The sequence below is a fragment of the Lepidochelys kempii genome, chromosome 21 (assembly GCF_965140285.1).
Source record: "Lepidochelys kempii isolate rLepKem1 chromosome 21, rLepKem1.hap1, whole genome shotgun sequence".
NCBI classification, from domain to species: Eukaryota; Metazoa; Chordata; order Testudines; family Cheloniidae; genus Lepidochelys; species Lepidochelys kempii.
In genome coordinates, this window is record NC_136400.1 from 13,724,805 (window position 1) to 13,742,392 (window position 17,588).

General features: G+C 59.8%; 1 protein-coding gene across 4 annotated transcripts in view; it reads right to left on the reverse strand.

Annotated features, from left to right (window-relative positions):
* Positions 1 to 1,161: 1,161 nt before the first annotated feature.
* Positions 1,162 to 17,588, reverse strand: part of CACNA1S (calcium voltage-gated channel subunit alpha1 S) — a 91,502-nt gene continuing 75,075 nt past the window's right edge. Inside the window, exons 38-43 of one of the 4 annotated variants that reach the window (XM_078849776.1) lie at positions 17,270 to 17,398; positions 15,136 to 15,326; positions 7,271 to 7,347; positions 6,341 to 6,435; positions 5,001 to 5,138; positions 1,162 to 3,458 (exon numbers count right to left, since the gene is read on the reverse strand). In XM_078849776.1, coding sequence (XP_078705902.1) covers positions 3,132 to 3,458; positions 5,001 to 5,138; positions 6,341 to 6,435; positions 7,271 to 7,347; positions 15,136 to 15,326; positions 17,270 to 17,398 — 957 coding nt within the window. In that variant the 3' untranslated portion in view covers positions 1,162 to 3,131. Of the gene's footprint in view, positions 3,459 to 5,000; positions 5,169 to 6,340; positions 6,436 to 7,270; positions 7,348 to 14,979; positions 15,327 to 17,269; positions 17,399 to 17,588 lie in introns of those variants that run through there. The other 3 variants (XM_073320165.2, XM_078849777.1, XM_078849778.1) reach the window with 3 other exon arrangements.

Sequence of the window (17,588 nt, forward strand, 5' to 3'; positions counted from 1 at the left end):
CCCTTGGGGACCCCAGCTGAGAGTGGGGCCCTGCCGTGCTGGACGCATAGGTCCTGCCTGGAAGAGCCAAGAGCCCGCCTCAACGAGACCACCCTCGGTTTGGGAGCCCAGCCTGAGGCCCCTGGGGCGGGGCTTTCCCGGGGTGCTGAGCCCCTGCAATGCCCATTGAGTGCAGCTTGAGCAGCGGGCGCGTGACACTTCCTCACGATCAGGCCTCAAGTGTCTCCAACTGGGGCTCCCCAGAATGAAGGCCCCGGCAGTCAGCGGCGAGTGGCTGGTCCGAGGTCACGCAATAAGGCAGAAGTGGAACCCAGGCGTCCTGGCTCAGTCCACTAGACTCCAGCTCCCCCTTCTGCCACTCGAGGGAGACCGTGGCACCATCTCGTGTATCATAGAATCAGAGAGTATCAGGGTTGGAAGGGACCTCAGGAGGTATCTAGTCCCACCCCCTGCTGAAAGCAGGACCAACCCCAACTAAATCATCCCAGCCAGGGCTTTGTCAAGCTGGGCCTTAAAAACCTCTAAGGATGGAGATTCCACCACCTCCCTAGGGAACCCATTCCAGTGCTTCACCACCCTCCTAGTGAAACAGTGTTTCCTAATATCCAACCTAGATCCTCCCTCAGCCACACACCTGTAAGGTCTTTGGCTGGATCATGATTAATGAAGCTTCACAACTCCCCTGCGAGGCAGATGGGTACCATTATCCCCACAATACAGAAAGGGAAACTGAGGCACAGAACAGGGCAAGTGATTTGCCCGTGGGCACACAGTGTGCCAGAGCTGGGAACAGACTCTAGGAGGCCTGGCCCACGGTCCCCGGTTCCAACCACTAGACAATGCTCAGTTCCTATAGCTTGTGGCTGATTAAACACTGCGCAGAGGGGGGCCAGCCACTCCTTAAATTCCCAGGGACGCCCCCTGACTTCTGGGGAGAGACCCTGGAGTTCCATCTGAGCACGGGCCTCGTTTCCCCTGCCAACTCCCCGGCTCTCCACCTGCAGAGAGCCTCTGACCGCCTGGCTCCTTTCCCCTCCCTCACTCCCCGGGGGGAACCCCCTGCTGTCACTCGCCAGGGCTTGGCCGCAGATGGTCCCTGCGACTGCCACTTCCCGTTTATTAAGTTAACAAATAAACACCAGGGCCGAGAGCAGACGGGCTCTATTGATTCAGCGCGTCCCGTGGGACCCATCATTTCTCTGCATTTTAATCTAGATTAGCCGGGGACTGGGCCAGCGATGGGCTTGTGCTGCTTCAAAACAGAGCGTGCAGCCCGGGGGCCAGAGGGGAGGAGAAGCATTGTCCAGCAGGGGGTGCTATGCAGCCCCACCCCCACCGCTCACCATGACAGAAGTGCCATCCTGGCAGCACTGGCTGGTCTCTGCCCCTCCTGGGCAATGCTGTCTTGGCTGGGGTGTCTCCGGCCTTGTCCCAGATCACTCCACGTTGGCAGGACAGCACGGACCCCTGGACGTCACGGCGGGCCAGACTCTCCCAAGAGCCCCGTCCCCGGCGTCGGGCTCCTTGGGCAATTTTGCACAGTGAGGGAGAGGACGAATTCAGCAGATCAGCCGTTCGCTACAAATCCCAGCCCCGGCACATCTGCTCCCTCCGCGACTTTCAAGCCCTATCTGGTTCCTTTCGTGGTACGCATGAATTTGGCTCTGGTTCATCGCCGTAGAAGGGAACAGGGCTGGATTATCAGCGAATGACAGAGAAGCCACATCCTCAGCTGCCACAGCTCCATTGACAGCAATGGCACGATGCTGATGTACGCCAGCAGGGACCCCTGCGCTCCCCTCGTCTGACCTCCTGTCTAACGCAGGCTGGAGAATTTCAAGCCGTTGTTCCTGTGTCAAGCCCCTGCCTTGTGGTGGAGCTAGGGCACATTTTTGGAAGGAGGCATCCAAATGCAGCAGAATCCAGCCCACTCAGCATGTTGCACTTGTTGTTAATTTACACACACACACACAGAATGGGTGTTGTATCTGAGCTAGATTTGACCCAGAGCACTTATTCCTGCTTGGAACAAAGCGAGGCAGCCCCACTTTTGAACCCAGCCTGGGAAATTTAACACAAAAGGCACCAAATCTGCTCTTTATTAGGCTGATTAGAACAAAACACACGTGTGATTTTACTCATCGGCCAGAAATGCCACCTGTCCTGGCTGAAGACAATGCGAGAAGGGAGATTGACCCAGGGCTTTCGTGGTGAGCCAGCCCCTTAGGGCACGGACCTTCTTTCTGTCCTGCGTTGGCACAGGCCCGAGCATCACGACGGGGGCTCCTAGGCACTAGGGTAACAGCAATAATAAATCACTGCAGGCAAGCTGCCCCTCCAAGCTCAGGGTCCAAGCCAAGGGCAGGCTCAGCCAGTGGCTCCTGGACAGACAGAGGAAGCAGGGGCTTGTGGTTAAGGCTCGGGCTGGGACTCAGATGTGGGTTCAGTTCCCACGCTGGCCACAGACCCCCCCCGTGACCTTCGGCCAGTCACCCTGGCATTGATTTGCAAAGGCTCACATGACAATGAGAGGTGAGGCCTCTCGGTATGTCACAGGGAGCGAGATAAATAGTGAAAATCTCCCCCTTCCCCTCGCTGGCCCTCGTCCCTCACCTGTAGCACGTGCCTGGTCTAGATAGCAAGGGCCGGCTCTGGCTATTTGCATTCAGCCCCATGGTTGGAAAGCGGCCGCTCATTCGGCAGGCCTGACTGGAGACCCTTGGGGGGCCTGGCGTTCAGAGGGACGGGCATCCACTGGCGTTGGCTGGAGCTGCGGGTGCTCAGCACCGCTGGAAAGCAGGCCCCCAAGGGTCTCCGCTGGACCCCCTCTGATCGAAGACCAGAGCCCAGAAGGACAGAGCGGAGCAGCGAGATCGCGGTGCCAGGGATTTAATGACCCGTCCGGTGCACACGTTTCAGCTCTTGGGAGGGCAGGGGGCACACCCAGCCCACGCAGCGCCAGACACCCCGGTAGGAAATGCCCCGGAGATCAGGCCCTCGCAGCTCCTCCACAAACAGCCGGGCGAGTCCTTCTCTGCTCCCATCTGCCTGGCCCGGGGCAGAGAGCAACCAGTCAGGGCTGGGCGTGGGAGGGGATGGTGCTGTGTTCCCATGGTGCTGTGTTTTCCCTCTCAAAGCCCACAAATGGGTGGCACCTCCCGGCTGGCACCGTTGGCAAGGGGGATCCCCGGCGGCGTCTCACTGGTGGGGGCTGGAGATGGCCCCTGGGAGCCAGGCGTGTTGGGCCCCCGGGAGCTATGCAGGGATGCGGCCAGGGTGTGTCGGCGGGTGGAACCGGCCTCCGCTCCCACCGGGCTTTCCCTTCCCCTCAGCAACTCGGCCGCGGCCTCTTCCATCACCACCATCTCCAGCTGGCAGGTGGCCGCCCTCTCGGCTCCCACGGCCGTCACAAAGGGTGGGTCGCGGGCCAGAGCGCCGAGGCCCCCCGAGAGAAGAGCCTGCCGCAGAAGAGAGGGATCAGCACGGCCCGGCTGCTCGGGCTGTGCAGAAACCACCCCTGAGCTCAGGGCGGCTGACGCCTGCGTTTCCCAGCGGGGAACAAACATGTGGAGCTGGGAGCGTTCACGCTCGGGAGAGAACTGGGCCCAGAGCCAAGTGTGAGCAGGAGCTCGGCAAATTCTCCACCTGCAGCTCCGCCGGTGCCCCTCAATCGCGACCCGCAGCCCCCCGCTAGCCCAGCCCTGGGCTCCCCCAGCTCCGCCGGTGCCCCTCAGTCCCGACCCGCAGCCCCCCGCTAGCCCAGCCCTGGGCTCCCCCAGCTCCGCCGGTGCCCCTCAGTCCCGACCCGCAGCCCCCCGCTAGCCCAGCCCTGGGCTCCCCCAGCTCCGCCGGTGCCCCTCAATCGCGACCCGCAGCCCCCCGCTAGCCCAGCCCTGGGCTCCCCCAGCTCCGCCGGTGCCCCTCAGTCCCGACCCGCAGCCCCCCGCTAGCCCAGCCCTGGGCTCCCCCAGCTCCGCCGGTGCCCCTCAGTCCCGACCCGCAGCCCCCCGCTAGCCCAGCCCTGGGCTCCCCCAGCTCCGCCGGTGCCCCTCAGTCCCGACCCGCAGCCCCCCGCTAGCCCAGCCCTGGGCTCCCCCAGCTCCGCCGGTGCCCCTCAGTCCCGACCCGCAGCCCCCCGCTAGCCCAGCCCTGGGCTCCCCCAGCTCCGCCGGTGCCCCTCAGTCCCGACCCGCAGCCCCCCGCTAGCCCAGCCCTGGGCTCCCCCAGCTCCGCCGGTGCCCCTCAGTCCCGACCCGCAGCCCCCCGCTAGCCCAGCCCTGGGCTCCCCCAGCTCCGCCGGTGCCCCTCAGTCCCGACCCGCAGCCCCCTGCTAGCCCAGCCCTGGGCTCCCCCAGCTCCGCCGGTGCCCCTCAGTCCCGACCCGCAGCCCCCTGCTAGCCCAGCCCTGGGCTCCCCCAGCTCCGCCGGTGCCCCTCAGTCCCGACCCGCAGCCCCCTGCTAGCCCAGCCCTGGGCTCCCCCAGCTCCGCCGGTGCCCCTCAGTCCCGACCCGCAGCCCCCTGCTAGCCCAGCCCTGGGCTCCCCCAGCTCCGCCGGTGCCCCTCAGTCCCGACCCGCAGCCCCCTGCTAGCCCAGCCCTGGGCTCCCCCAGCTCCGCCGGTGCCCCTCAGTCCCGACCCGCAGCTCCCTTCCTGCGTCTATCCCACAGCTGGCTTTCTGCCCTCCATACCCCTGTGCCAGCACCATTACTGATCTCCGCTTTTACCCCATTCCGGTCCCCTCCGTGTCCCCCATTGCCTCTACTTCACCACCCTGTCGATGACCTTCGACCCCTCTAACCGGGGCTGAGCTCTGCTCCCCATCCCATCCGGAGGCTCAGGGCTGGCAACTCCCCCTGTCCCATCCTGCCTCTGCCCCCTTGCCTCATCCCGTCCCCCTCCAGGAGCTGTGGCTCCTCTCCTCCTTTCACCGCTCCCCCAGGAACAGTCTCTCCAGCCCCCCCCCAGCCAGTCCCCCCGCAGGGTCCTGCCCCAGTTCTACCTCCTGGATGAGTAAATTGGTGGGCGGGGTAGAGGCGGCAGCATCTCCCTCCCCGTTCGCCTCATGGCCACCATCCAGCTGGCGCTCGGAGCTCAGCTCTGCTCCCCGCTCCCGGGCAACCGCCTCCTCTCTGGGCAGCTGGGCAGAGAAGCAGCCAAGAGTCACATCCTGGGGGGTGAGCAATTCTGAACCTGCTGCAACAGCCTCGGCGGGTGGGCGAGGTGGGTGCTGCTCTGTGGAATCGCCCAGGGGCCACCCCCACACCCTCCCCGGGCTTGCTGAGCAGCCAGGGCGACACAATCGCCCGCTCGGATCCCTCTCGCCTGCCGTGGCGTCCGCTAGCCGCCCGGTGGCACCCCTTTGGAGGAAGAGCGCAGCCTCTTCCGGGGCAATGCCTCTGCACTCGGACAGCGCTACCTTCGCCTGCCCTGCTCCCCGCTGGGCTCCGGGAAGAGCCGGGCGCCCCGGTTAGTTTAAGGAGAGGCGGCGATCGTTGGCGAGGGCACAGAACCCGAGGGCCAGTCCAACAACAGCTGCCGAGCTGACCACGCTCTGAGCTGCAGGATACAGCCCAGTTACCAGGGCCCGCGGCGTCGCTCTGTGCCCAGGCAGGGGAATAGCAATGTCACCCGATCCTCGCCCCGGGGACGGGGGGCTGGGGCCATGTTCCCACAGGGCCCTGGCCTCCAGCACAAGGCAGGGGAAGTGCTAGCAGTGGGGGTTATGTAACCGCTTGAGCTCAGCTCCTGTCAAGCCAATGGCCAACTCCCCCAGGCTAGCAACAGCCCCCTGTCCATAGCCCCAGGGGCCTTCTCCTTTCCTCTGGAGCGCAGGGCAGAAAAGGCCGGGGAATGGGCAGAGAAGGGGAAAGGCTACAGAGCCTCATCTCCTTATACAGCGGAGCCACGATTACCTGGTTATAACAAGGCATGACCCCCGCTCCAGTCCTCCATTCCCCGGTACGCCCATCCCCACTCCTGGCCACCGGTGGCCCCGGCAGAGGCTCCAGGCCTGTGGGCCGTTCCAGTGGCCATTGGGAAGAGGGCAGGGGTGCTCTTTGCGCCCGAGCCATTTGGGTGGCTCGTGGCTGGTCACCGGGACATCCCCAGCCTCCCCCAGCCCCGTGGCCGCGTCTCTGCTGCGGATGGGCCAGGAGCGCGGGCTCCGTCCCGCTTCCCAGGGGCCAACCGGCCTGGGGCGGATGCCACGCTGGGATCTCCTGCCAGCTGGCCCCAGCGGGCCAGGTGCCTCCAGTGCACAGTTGTCTTGGCCAGCCCAAAATGGGAGGGGGACTAGCCCCCCCCCCCAGATGAGCCACATGATACCCCAGCCCCATTTACCTGCAGCCCGCACCCCGGGCATCCGCCGACACTGGCTGCCCGCCTCCTGTCCAGCTGCCGCTGCAGCTTCTCCAGGCGGAAGGAGCGGTTGTGGCCTGAGGGGAAGGGAAGGGGGGTGTCACGTGGGGAGCCCACGGGAAGGACACTGCTGGGGCCCTGGGGCATAGGGGGTGCCAGCTGGGAAGGGATTGACTAGTGTGGGGGCAGCAGAGCTCCAGCCAGCCCTGGGCCAGCCCCCTCCCCTGGTGACCCCCCGAGAGGGGCAGAGGGAACCAGATGCTCCCCTAGCTCACAGGGAAAGAGCTTCGCTGTATTAGCAGAGCACGGGCCTGCCCTCGGCCTTACACCCAGCCCGCCTCTGCCCCCAGCGCATGGGGAGGGGAAACCGGAGATCCCGGGTGCCCCCTCCTGGAAACCACCGCGGCCTCCCATCTCTGCCGGCTGAGGGGGGACTCGGCCTGCAGCACCCCAGGAAAACCAGCCTCCTGCTTCACCTCCCTTTGAGGGCCATGGCGCCTGGGGAAAGGACCCCCCCCCCAGAACTGACACCCCCAGGGAAGGAGGTTATCTGCATTCGCTACTGCAGGGAATTACAATATCGGCTTCTCTTTCTATTGCTTAGCTCGTCCTTAGGGCCATGAAGAAACAGCCCCTGTTCCACCATAAAAGGGGGCTCCCCGGCTGCCTTGGTGAAAAATGGAGTCCCACCCCCACATAAAAGGGGGCCCCTCCCTCCCACGCCTTATGGGGTCCCCCCAATCAAAGGGTGTCCTCCTTCCCAACCCTCTAACAAAAGAGGGTCCATCCTCCAGGCCACTTGGTGAAACATGGCAAGCCGGGAGTTTCCCCAGGCCATGTCACTGCCCACCCAGGACACCCCTCCCGGTAAGGCCAGGACGTGCCCGGTGCGACGATGCTGCGGGTACTGACCCAGGGCAGAGTGCGGCCATGGCTGGCAGGATGCCGGCAGCATCCTCTCCCCCTGCAGCTCATTCTCGTACTGCACCCTGTCAGGGACAGGAAAGAGCATCAGTCTGGCGCAGGGACCACCCCCCAGCCACCCCTCCAAGGGCTTCCATTCGCAAGCAACAGTCACCATGCGAAACCCTCACCGCCTCCTGCCTTCTGTCCACCACAGCTCCCTCCTCGCCCCTCCATCCTCTTCTTCAGCACCTCTGGGCTCATCCCTTCCCCTCCGGCTTGACACCCCCCTCCCAATCATATTAATAAAAACAGCACAAACTCCACTTGTATTAGAGAGAGAAACAATGACTGGACAGATAGACACCCTAGGTACTGAATGGATGGCTGTGTAAGGAGATGGACAGATGGATGGATACACTATTATAAGGTGATAACAGTCAGCAGAACAGATTGTGTCAAACCAACTGGATAGCTTTCTTTGACCGGGCAACAAGCCTTGTGGATGGAGAAGAAGCGGTAGACATGATGTATCTCGACTGTAGTAAAGGTTTTGATACTGTCTCACTTGATCTTCTCACACACAAACTGGGGGAAAACAACCTAGATGGAGCTACTATAAAGTGGGTGCAAAACTGGTTGGAAAACCATTCCCAGAGAGCTGTTATCAGTGGTTCACAGTCATGCTGGAAGGACCTAACGAGTGGGGTCCTGCAGAGATTGGTTCTGGGTCCGGTTCTGTTCAAAATCTTCATCAATGATTTAGATAATGGCATAGAGAGTACACTGATAAAGTTTGTGGACGATACCAAGCTGGGGGGGGTTGCAAGTGCTTTGGAGGATAGGATTAAAATTCAAAATGATCCGGACAAACTGGAGAAATGGTCTGAAGTAAACAGGATGAAATTCAATAAGAACAAATGCAAAGAACTCCACTTAGGAAGGAACAATCGGTTGCACACACACAATACAATGTGGGCAATGACTGCCTAGGAAGGAGTGCTGCGGAAAGAGATCTGGGGGTCATAGTGGATCAGCAGCTAAATATGAGTCAACAGTGTAAGGCTGTTGCAAAAAAAGCAAACATCATTCTGGGATGTATTAGTAGAAGTGTCGTAAGCAAGACATGAGAAGTAATTCTTCCGCTCTATTCCGCGCTGATTAGGCCTCAACTGGAGTATTGTGTCCAGTTCTGGGTGCCACATTTCAAGAAAGATGTGGACAAACTGGAGAAAGTCCAGAGAAGAGCAACAAAAATGATGGAAGGTCTAGAAAACATGACCTGTGAGGGAGATTGAAAAGATTGGGTTTGTTTAGTCTGGAGAAGAGAAGACTGAGAGGGGACATGAGAACAGTTTTCAAGTACATAAAAGGTTGTTACGAGGAGGAGGGAGAAAAATTGTTCTTCTTAACCTCTGAGGACAGAACAAGAAGCAACGGGCTTAACTTGCCGCAAGGGCGGTTTAGGTTGGACATCAGGAAAAAGCTTCCGAACGGTCAGGGTGGTTAAGCACTGGAATAAATTGCCCAGGGAGGTTGTGGAATCTCCATCATTGGGGATTTTTAAGAGCAGGTTGGACAAACACCTGTCAGGGACGGTCTAGCTAATACTTCGTCCTGCCTTGAGTGCAGGGGACTGGAGTAGATGCTCCCTCGAGGTCTGTTCCAGTTCTGTGATTCCATGATTCTATGATAGAAGGGTCTGTCTCGGGATAGACAGAGGAGGTGAATGGGGACAGACAGACAGGACAGCATCACTAAGTGTGAAGAGGGGGAGGTGACTTACCCTGGGTGCTTTGAGATGTTCTGGCCGATGGGTGCTTCACCACAGGATTTGCACGGGCCGGTGCACTTTTGATCGGAGACTGCAGTCGTGTGGCACTGCACAGAGTCACACCTTGGGCTCTGAAGGAGGGATACAGGGCAACGTGAGCCTGCCACCGCTCAGCGCCTTCTCAGCTGTGAAGCCAGACCTGCCGCAGCGGAGGGGAAGGAGACCGGGGGGCAGGGTATGGAGCACCCATAGGAACGAAGCATCTCAAAGAACTCAAGTTACGTAAGGTAAGTCACCGTCCCTTCTTCGTCGAGCGTCCGTCCCTGTGGCCGCAGGACACTCCAGAGCAGTAACTCAGAGAGGAAGGGGGATGCCACAGAGGTGAGTCAAGGACTGTTCGGAGAACGATATCACCAAAGGCAGTGCCCTCTCTGGAAACAGGAGAGATGGCACATGCTTGGCACAGGCTAGCACAAGACCAAGTCGCAGTCCTGCAGATTTCTGCTATGGGCACGTACTGGATGTGGACTGAGCTCCAGTGGAATGTGCTGTCACCGTGGGGGGGAACACCCCCCTTCTGTCATAACAGGTTAAAATACAACCTGCAACACACAGACAACCCCTGGCTGGACTGGAAACAGGTCCTTCATTCATTCTGTTCACGACACAAGTAGCCTGGGAGAGGCCCGCAAGGACCTAGTCCTGTCCACAGAGAAGGCAAGGGCCCGTTGAACATCCAGCGAATAAAGGCTTGAGACCTCTCTGGGGGCCTGAGGATGTGGGTAGAACACTGGCAGGCGAATCTCCTGGTTAATGTGATCTTCCAAGAACATTCCTACAACCTTAGGAAGAAAACAGGGACGGGGACACAGTAGAATCTTGTCCCTATGAAAGGGGGGGATATGGTGTGTCAGCCAGGAGTGCCCCCCGCTCTCCGATTCATCTTGCTGAAGTAATGGCGCCCAGGAATGAAGTTTTGAAGGAGATGTGGAGGAGAGAGCAGGTGGCCGTTGGTTCAACAGAGGCTTTCCTTGGAGCATTAAGAAGCAGGTTGAGGTCCCACTGGGTCCCAAACAGGAGGAAACCAGTTGTATAGACACTGGAGGAATCTGGCTGTGACAGGGTGGGCAAAAACCAAGAAGCCCTGGATGCGTGACTGGAAAACTGTGAGAGCAACCACCTGCACTCTAACAGAGCGCACGGAGAGACCCTGTATCTTTAATTCCAGCAGGTGGTCAAGTATTTTGGAAAGGGGAACTTCTGGGGCTTGGGAAGAAGAAAGAGAGCATCAAGAGTGAAGGTGTTTCCATTCTGGAGATAAGTGTTGCCGGTACTGGGCTTTCTGCCAGGCAAACAAATTGACTGAACTGCAGCCAAGCGAGTTAACTCCATGGTTGAGAGCCATTTGGGATCCATGCCCTGGGGTTCAGAGAGGAAGCATTTGTCATGAGGATCTTTGATGGTGTGCAATGCAAGAATGGGGTTCTCACACAGACCCTCTGTGGGTCTTTCTGTCATGTAAGGGAATCCAACACCTTCTGAAGCACTGTGACCCGTTTGGACAGGTGGTGTCTGTCTGGGATATTTACTGTTCTAAATCTTGGAGACATCTGAGATGGAGTCTCACATAGGAAGTCATGAACATGCAGGAAGATGTGTGTCCCAAGAGCTGAAGACAAGCCCTCATGCTTGTTTATGGGCTGAACTGTAGCACCGAGATTAGGCCAGGTAGGGTGGAAGATGTCTCCCAGAAAACATAGGCTCTTGCTGTTGTGGGCTCCCGAGTAGTTCCTATGCAGTTTATCCTTTACATTGGAGTTAGGATCGATTTTTTGTGATTGATGCAATGTCTTAGAGATTGGAATAAAGTTAACGCCTTGGCCATGGCTGATTGGACCTCTTGGAGCGATCAACTCCTGATCAACCAGGTGTCCAAATATGGGAATACCGAGATCCCCCATTGACAGAGACCAGCTGCTGCTGCCAAGAGGAACTTCGTAAACACCCTCTGCACCGTGGAGAGTCCAGAAGGGAGAACTCGATGTCGATCGTGGTCTGTTCCGATTACAAAGCAAAGCAAACACTTGTGGTGATGGGCGTCCTGTAGGTCGAGGGCAATGAGCCAGTGTCCTGGATCCAACAATGGGAGAATGGGAGCTAGTGTCACCCTGATGAACTGCTGTGCTAGAACTTAGTTGCTCAAGTTTCTGAGGTCGAGAATCAGCCTCCCCCTCTGTCTCTCGCGGGAACTAGGAAGTAGTTGGAATAGAATCCTTTCCTGGTGAATGCTGTTGGAACCAGCTCGACTGCCCCCAGCAGGAGGCGGGACGGGACCTCCATAATGGTGGTCTCTCTGGTCTCATGGCAGATGTTCAATGAAGTGTGTATGTTCTGAGTAAATGGTAAAGTCCCATTTCATCACCCAGGCCCGTAACTGGCAGTACGGAATTGAAGAGCAGCTGATAAGTAGCTCTTTCTGCCCCATACATCCAGTCTCTTGGATTCATTGTCTATTGGAGAGGGTCTAGATCGAGTCTGATGGCTCCTTTCATTGGCTGCTACGGAATTAGGACGAGGGTGGGAAAAGAAGCGTTCCCTCCGCTTTGGTGGGATGTAGTACTTCTTATCACTTCTCTTTCAGGTGGGTGGAATCGTGGCCAGTGCTTGCCACAGAGTGCGAGCTGGGCACAGCAGTGCCTCATTACTGGGCAGAGCAATCTTTCCTCGGGGATTGATATTCACCAAAGAACGTTATGACTCTTGGACTTCCTCAAGCGGGATTTGGAGAGAGTCCACTGGCCTCTTCATGAGCTCCTGGAACATTTCGAACTCATCGGCAGAGGAGGGCGGGGGTGGCATTACTGCCTCGTCCACAGATGAAGAGGACTCAGCTGAAGGAGGTGAGACCTCCTCAGGTGGAGGCGCTGATTCCTGCTGCATATCGTCTGGTACTGAAGAAGTGCATGGTACCAGGGGACGGACAGCTGCTTGCCATGGATGGAATGGGACCAGTGGGTGCCTGTAATCTCTTCTTGGCATCCTGTAGAACTGGTCACCAAAATGGCCCCCAGGACTCCCATTGATGGGGGGAGGGAACAGGGAGAGTGTCCCCAATGACAGTCATCATCTCTGGGTCTGCGATGCCTGGCTGGTTCTCTAGGGTCCTCCTTGGTACAGGGACCCCTGGGAGCTGGATGGTATGGCACCAGGGTGGATTCCTGTACCGGGACCTCAGAGGCTACGTGACGGCTCAGCTAGTGTGGCTGGTGCTGACTGCTGGAGGCTTGGGTGGGTTTTGGCCTGCAGGTGCCTAGGCTGTACCGGCGAGGGGGCTCTGACAGATCCCACCGCAACGGAGTCGGGCTCATCCGAAATGATGAGATCTTCAGACAACGGGGGCCTGGAAGGAGCCGGAGGGTGCTGACAGCCGCTGGCAGCTGGAAGTGAAAATGTGGACTCTGAGATGGAGACTGCTGCAGTACTGAGGTGGATGCAGGGTCCTGTCTCACTTCAGAGCTGGGGTCAGAAGCCGGTGCCAAGGGATGAGTGGTAGCCCCATGCGTATCATGGTGCCATGGAGGGTCAGGTATGTGGTACCGATGCCTCGACACCAGGCTCAGTCGGCCCCTTTACGGTACCCCTGAAGGGACATGAGGGCTCCTGCGAGTGGGTCTTACGAGGTGAGCTACCCCTTTTTGCCAAGTCTCTGGATGAGGAGGAGTGCTTTCTCCTCTTCGAAGGCTTCACCTCCGTGGTCCCAGCTGCGGCTGGGCTGATGACTGAAGGAGCCAATGCTAATGCCTGGGGGGAAGCGGCCCTCTCCGGAGCGAGAGCACGTCCCATTAACAGGACTGCTAGTCTCATCTCCCTGTTGTTTTGGGGCCTGCCCTTAAACTCCAGACAGACCGCACGCTCTCGGGGGGACGGGGGAGTTCCCCAAACACCACAGGCAACTTCAATGTCCATCGCGGTTGGAAAAAGACCTGTGGCAAGTCTGGCAGGGCTTAACCCCTGGGGCGTTAGGCACAACAGATTGATCGGCACAGAAAAAGGTCCAGGAGTAGGTGGGGAACCCCCACCCCCTCCAAGAGCACAGAAACGTGCCAAATGAAATAAAAATGAACATAAAATATAGGGCAGGAAAACAAATGAGAAACGAAAATACGCAAGAAAAGTCTTTCCGGAGGTGAGAGAAAGGCGGGACGCAGAACACAGCGATCTGCGGAAAACTCGGTCCCGAGCCTCAGGCAGCTGAGAAGGAGCTGAGTGGCGGCAGGCTCTCGCCTCCCTGGGTTGGGGGCCCTGCCCCACACCCCCACATCCCTGTATCCCGTTGCTCGGAGCCGGCGCAGGCCACCAGCACAACGGCACAGGCTCCAGTCCAGGGCACACGCCTCCTACGGTGGACCCCTCACCGGGACGGATAGCAGAAGAACTAATGAGGACAGCCCCGTTATGTTTGTGGGGTAACCCTCGTCCCCCCATTTCACTGCCCTCCTGTGTTGTTTTGTCCAGGGGTCCGGACCCCAGGCTAGCACCGTGCTGCAGCCTATTGCCCCCTTCTGGCTGGACCATGCAAAGACATTCCTGGACCTGCTGCTGCCGAGGTACCGGCCTTACTCCTTCAATTCAAGCAGTAGCAGCCGATGCGTTCAGATCCGAGGTTCCCCTGTCCGGCCAAGCCCTGTGGATGACCCTGCCAGGGGCATGTCATGCTTCAATTACAAGCGCTCTGGGCGGTCGCTGTGTCTTTTCTGCAGTCTCTGGAGCTGTCTGACTACATAACATCACCGCCAGGGCCAGAGGGAGCGAAGAAGGGCTTGGGAAACCGAGAGCCACGTACAGATGGGCACAACTGGGCTCAGGCCAAAGGAGTCACGCTGCGCATGCCAGCCCAAGGTCCTTGCAGCGTCCATATGGATAACAGTCACAGGGACAGCCTCGGAGGGTTGGCGGGGCAGTCTGCCAGCTGGCGTCATTCATTGCACCTGCAGCTGTCCAGGGCTTCACAAAAGGGGCACGTCTGCGTAGAGAACTAGCCCCAGTGACCAGAGCTTTAGCCTGGGTGCCTGAAATCACGTGGCCCGATTTGCAGTGGGGCCAAGCCCCCCGGCCTTGTCTGGTGTCAGAGCGGCTCTGCTCACCGCTGCTCTGAATTGGTCTCTGCCCTGTTCTAGACCCTAAAGTGCCCCACCGATAATCTGGAGCCAGATCTTCCTCTGGGGTAAAACAGCCCGGCAGCTGCCAGGTGCCTGTTGCTGGGATTAGTCTGACACCTGCTAGTGTAAACAGGATCTGCAGCCCGCTCAGCTGTGTGATAAAGGCCGCAGGGCAGGCTCTGGGTCCAAGCAACTGGCTGCCACCCACCCTGGCACGCGGCGGGCTCTGGGTCCCCGCACAGTGCGGTCCTGACAGCATCCAGGGTCGGGGTCCTGGCTGCATCCCAACCCTGCAGAGTGGGAGTTGGGTTGGGGTCCCCACACGGCGGGTGTTGGGGTTAGGGATCCCTGCACAGCAGGGTGCAGGGTCGGAGTCCCTGCCCCACGCCCCACACCCGGTTCTCTGCTTCTGCCCCCTCTCTGTGGAGGGGTGTGTGGGCAGAGAGCACTGAGCATAGGGGCTTGTGGGGGGGTTAGGTGGGCACCCCACAATGATAAATAGGTTGAGAACCGCTGGGGTAGAAAGGGGTGAAGCTGCCAGGCCATGGGGAGGCGTGTGCCATGCTCTGTAAACGAGACCTGGGCAAGGCGGGCATCTGGTTTTGCCTGAGACCTGAAGGCAGAAACTGCACCCCCCCTTTCCCCCCCCGGTTAACGGGGCGGGAGGCGGCCAGTGTCTGCCCCCGCACACACAAGCGTCAACATATCCACGCGTACACAAGCTCACACACACACACGTGCACGCACGTGAGCACCTGCTGCTGCACCCGTTCACACACACTCACAGTCCCCGAGCGCCAAGCTCCCCGAGTCACAGCAGCTGTGCAGTCGAGGGATATGAATGGGTCCCTCTCTTATGGAGACTGCACCATTTACACAGACAGCATAACCCCTTGCGGTCCCCCCCCGGCCGCCACGCGCCCTGGGGGGCTGTCTCCGACCGTGCGGCTGCGTTGCTGTTGTTGGTGTTGGGGTTCCTGTCCGGCGGGAAGTCATCCAGGAAGACGGGGGAGTCCACGTCTTCGCTCCCCACTTCAGTGAACTGCAGGGGTCTCTGGCTGGTCACATGGGGCTGCAGGGGGCTGTTCCGCTCCATGAAGGAGTCCACATGGCCAAACAAGCCACCCGTCCTCTGGAACCAAGAGGGGAGAGGTCAGAGCGGGCCTTGACCGTGGCGCTTCTCGAGGCCTCCCAGCCTGTGGCGCACGCCGCCCGACGGTCCGGATGGGTTTGGGCCCACGGTGGGACGGCAAAGGCCAGTAATGGCAACTGAATTTAAGGTCATGCACAGCAGGGCAGCAGTAATAACAGCCCCAGTTCTTACAGAGACTCTTTATAAATAGGGGGCTCAGCTCGTCACCTCACAGCGGGGGAAACTGAGGCACAAGTGACTTGCCTTAGGTCACCCAGTAGGTCCATGGCAGAGCTGGGAGTAGAACCCAGGTCTCCTGAGTTGCAGCCCAGTCCCAGCCCATCCACTAGGCAGCGCTGTCTCTCCTACCAGATAAACCCTTCCACACTCACAGGCGGCTCTGAACGCGAGGGATTCCCTGAGGAGCGAGACGGGGCAGGACGCTGTCACAGACTGCTGGTACCTTGGTTGCCATGGCTATCATTACACCACAGCCAGCTGGAAGCTCCCAGCATAGGGAGTGCAGAGGGAATCTCTGTCAGCAGTGTTGGGTCTGTGACACATAGCTGTGCACCGGGCAGAGGTGCCGATACACACTAGCCAGTCCATCCCAGGAATGAGCACTCTTCCAGCATGTTAACTGGTTAATATCCACTTTGCGGTCCGGGGGAGTCAGTACAGTTAGCCCCATTGTACAGGGGAGGGGGAAGGGACAGCCAGGACGATAACACCAGTGCTGGGATTAGAACCCAGAGATCTCTGAGATCAGGTCACCAGCCCGCAGCTCCACCTAACGCAGGGGTGGGCAAACTACTGCCCACAGGCCGGATCCGGCCCACCAGGCATTTTAATCCAGCCCTCGAGTTCCTCTGGGGAGCGGGGTTTGGGGCTTGCCCCGCTCCAGCCAGGGACAGGGTCAGGGGCCACTCTGTGCGGTTCCTGGAAGCAGCGGCAGGTCCCTGCTCCGGCTCCTATGCGTAGGGGCAGCTAGAGGACTCTGCTCCGCATGCTGCCCCCTCCCCAAGCACCGCCCGGCAGCTCCCATTGGTTGGGAACCACGGCCAATGGGAGCTTCAGGGGCGGCGCCTGCGGATGGGGCAGCATGCTGCATAGACGCCTGGTCGCGCCTCCGCATAGGAGCCGGAGGGGGGACATGCTGCTGCTTCTGGGAGCTGCTTGAGATAAGCGCCACCTGGAGCCTGCACCCCTGAGCCCTTCCCTCACCCCAACCCCCTGCCCCAGCCCTGATTCCCCTCCTGCCCTCCGAACCCCTCAGTCCCAGCCCGGAGCACCCTCCTGCACACCCAACCCCTCCCCTCATCCCCAGACCCACCCCAGAGCCTGCACACGCAGCCGGAGCCCCCAACCCCCCCGCCCCAGCCCAGAGCCCCCTCCAGCACTCTGAACTCCTCATTTCTGGCCCCTCCCAGAGCCCGCACCCCCAGCCAGCGCCCTCACCTCGTCCTGCACCCCAACCCCAATACTGTGAGCATTCAGGGCCCGCCATACAATTTCTATACCCAGATGTGGCTCTCAGGCCAAAAAGTTTGCTCACCCCTGACCTAACGCCTGGGAACAGAGGAGACGGTGACGGCGACTTAGCCAGTCGGTGACGTGGTTTCTTGTTACTGACCCTCTCCTCTGTGATCAGACCCATTTCCACAGACTGTGGCATCTCCCATGCTTGTGGCTTCGTGCCACACCCGCCGGCTCACGTGCTCACACAGAGCTGGGTCCTGCCCAAGTGTTTGGCACCAAGCGGCCATGACAATGTGACTGATCTCGGGCATCATCACTCACCCCTGGCACCTTCTGGGGGGCCCCTACCCTGTCTGCAGCAGTCACCGCTCAGCACACGATGCTCCGCATGGGACACCGGCGGTGGGGCTGGTACGTGCGGGGAGGGTGTGGGGAGAGCGGGCGGTACCTCTCGCTGTGCTCACCCGGTATATCCCTTCCTCTATCGCTGCCTCCATCATGGCCCTCTCCAGCTCCTCCTCGGCGGTCAGGTCCCCAGAGATCGTTCGGTGGATCTCGGGTGCGGCTTCCTCTTCGATGCTTCTCAGGCCGGCCTGGTTGGACGGACAGAGACGGGGAAGGTCACTCACGGGGCTGCTGGTGGCAGGGCGAGCGCTTCCTGCCCAGGCAAGGGGAGAGGGAGGCTCAGCAAAGCCCGCTTACCCGGCAGCTCCAGCTTCCTTCCCCGAACCCGCAGCCCTGCCCCCCAGCTGCCTCCACCGAGCCCAGGCTGCCTTGCCTACT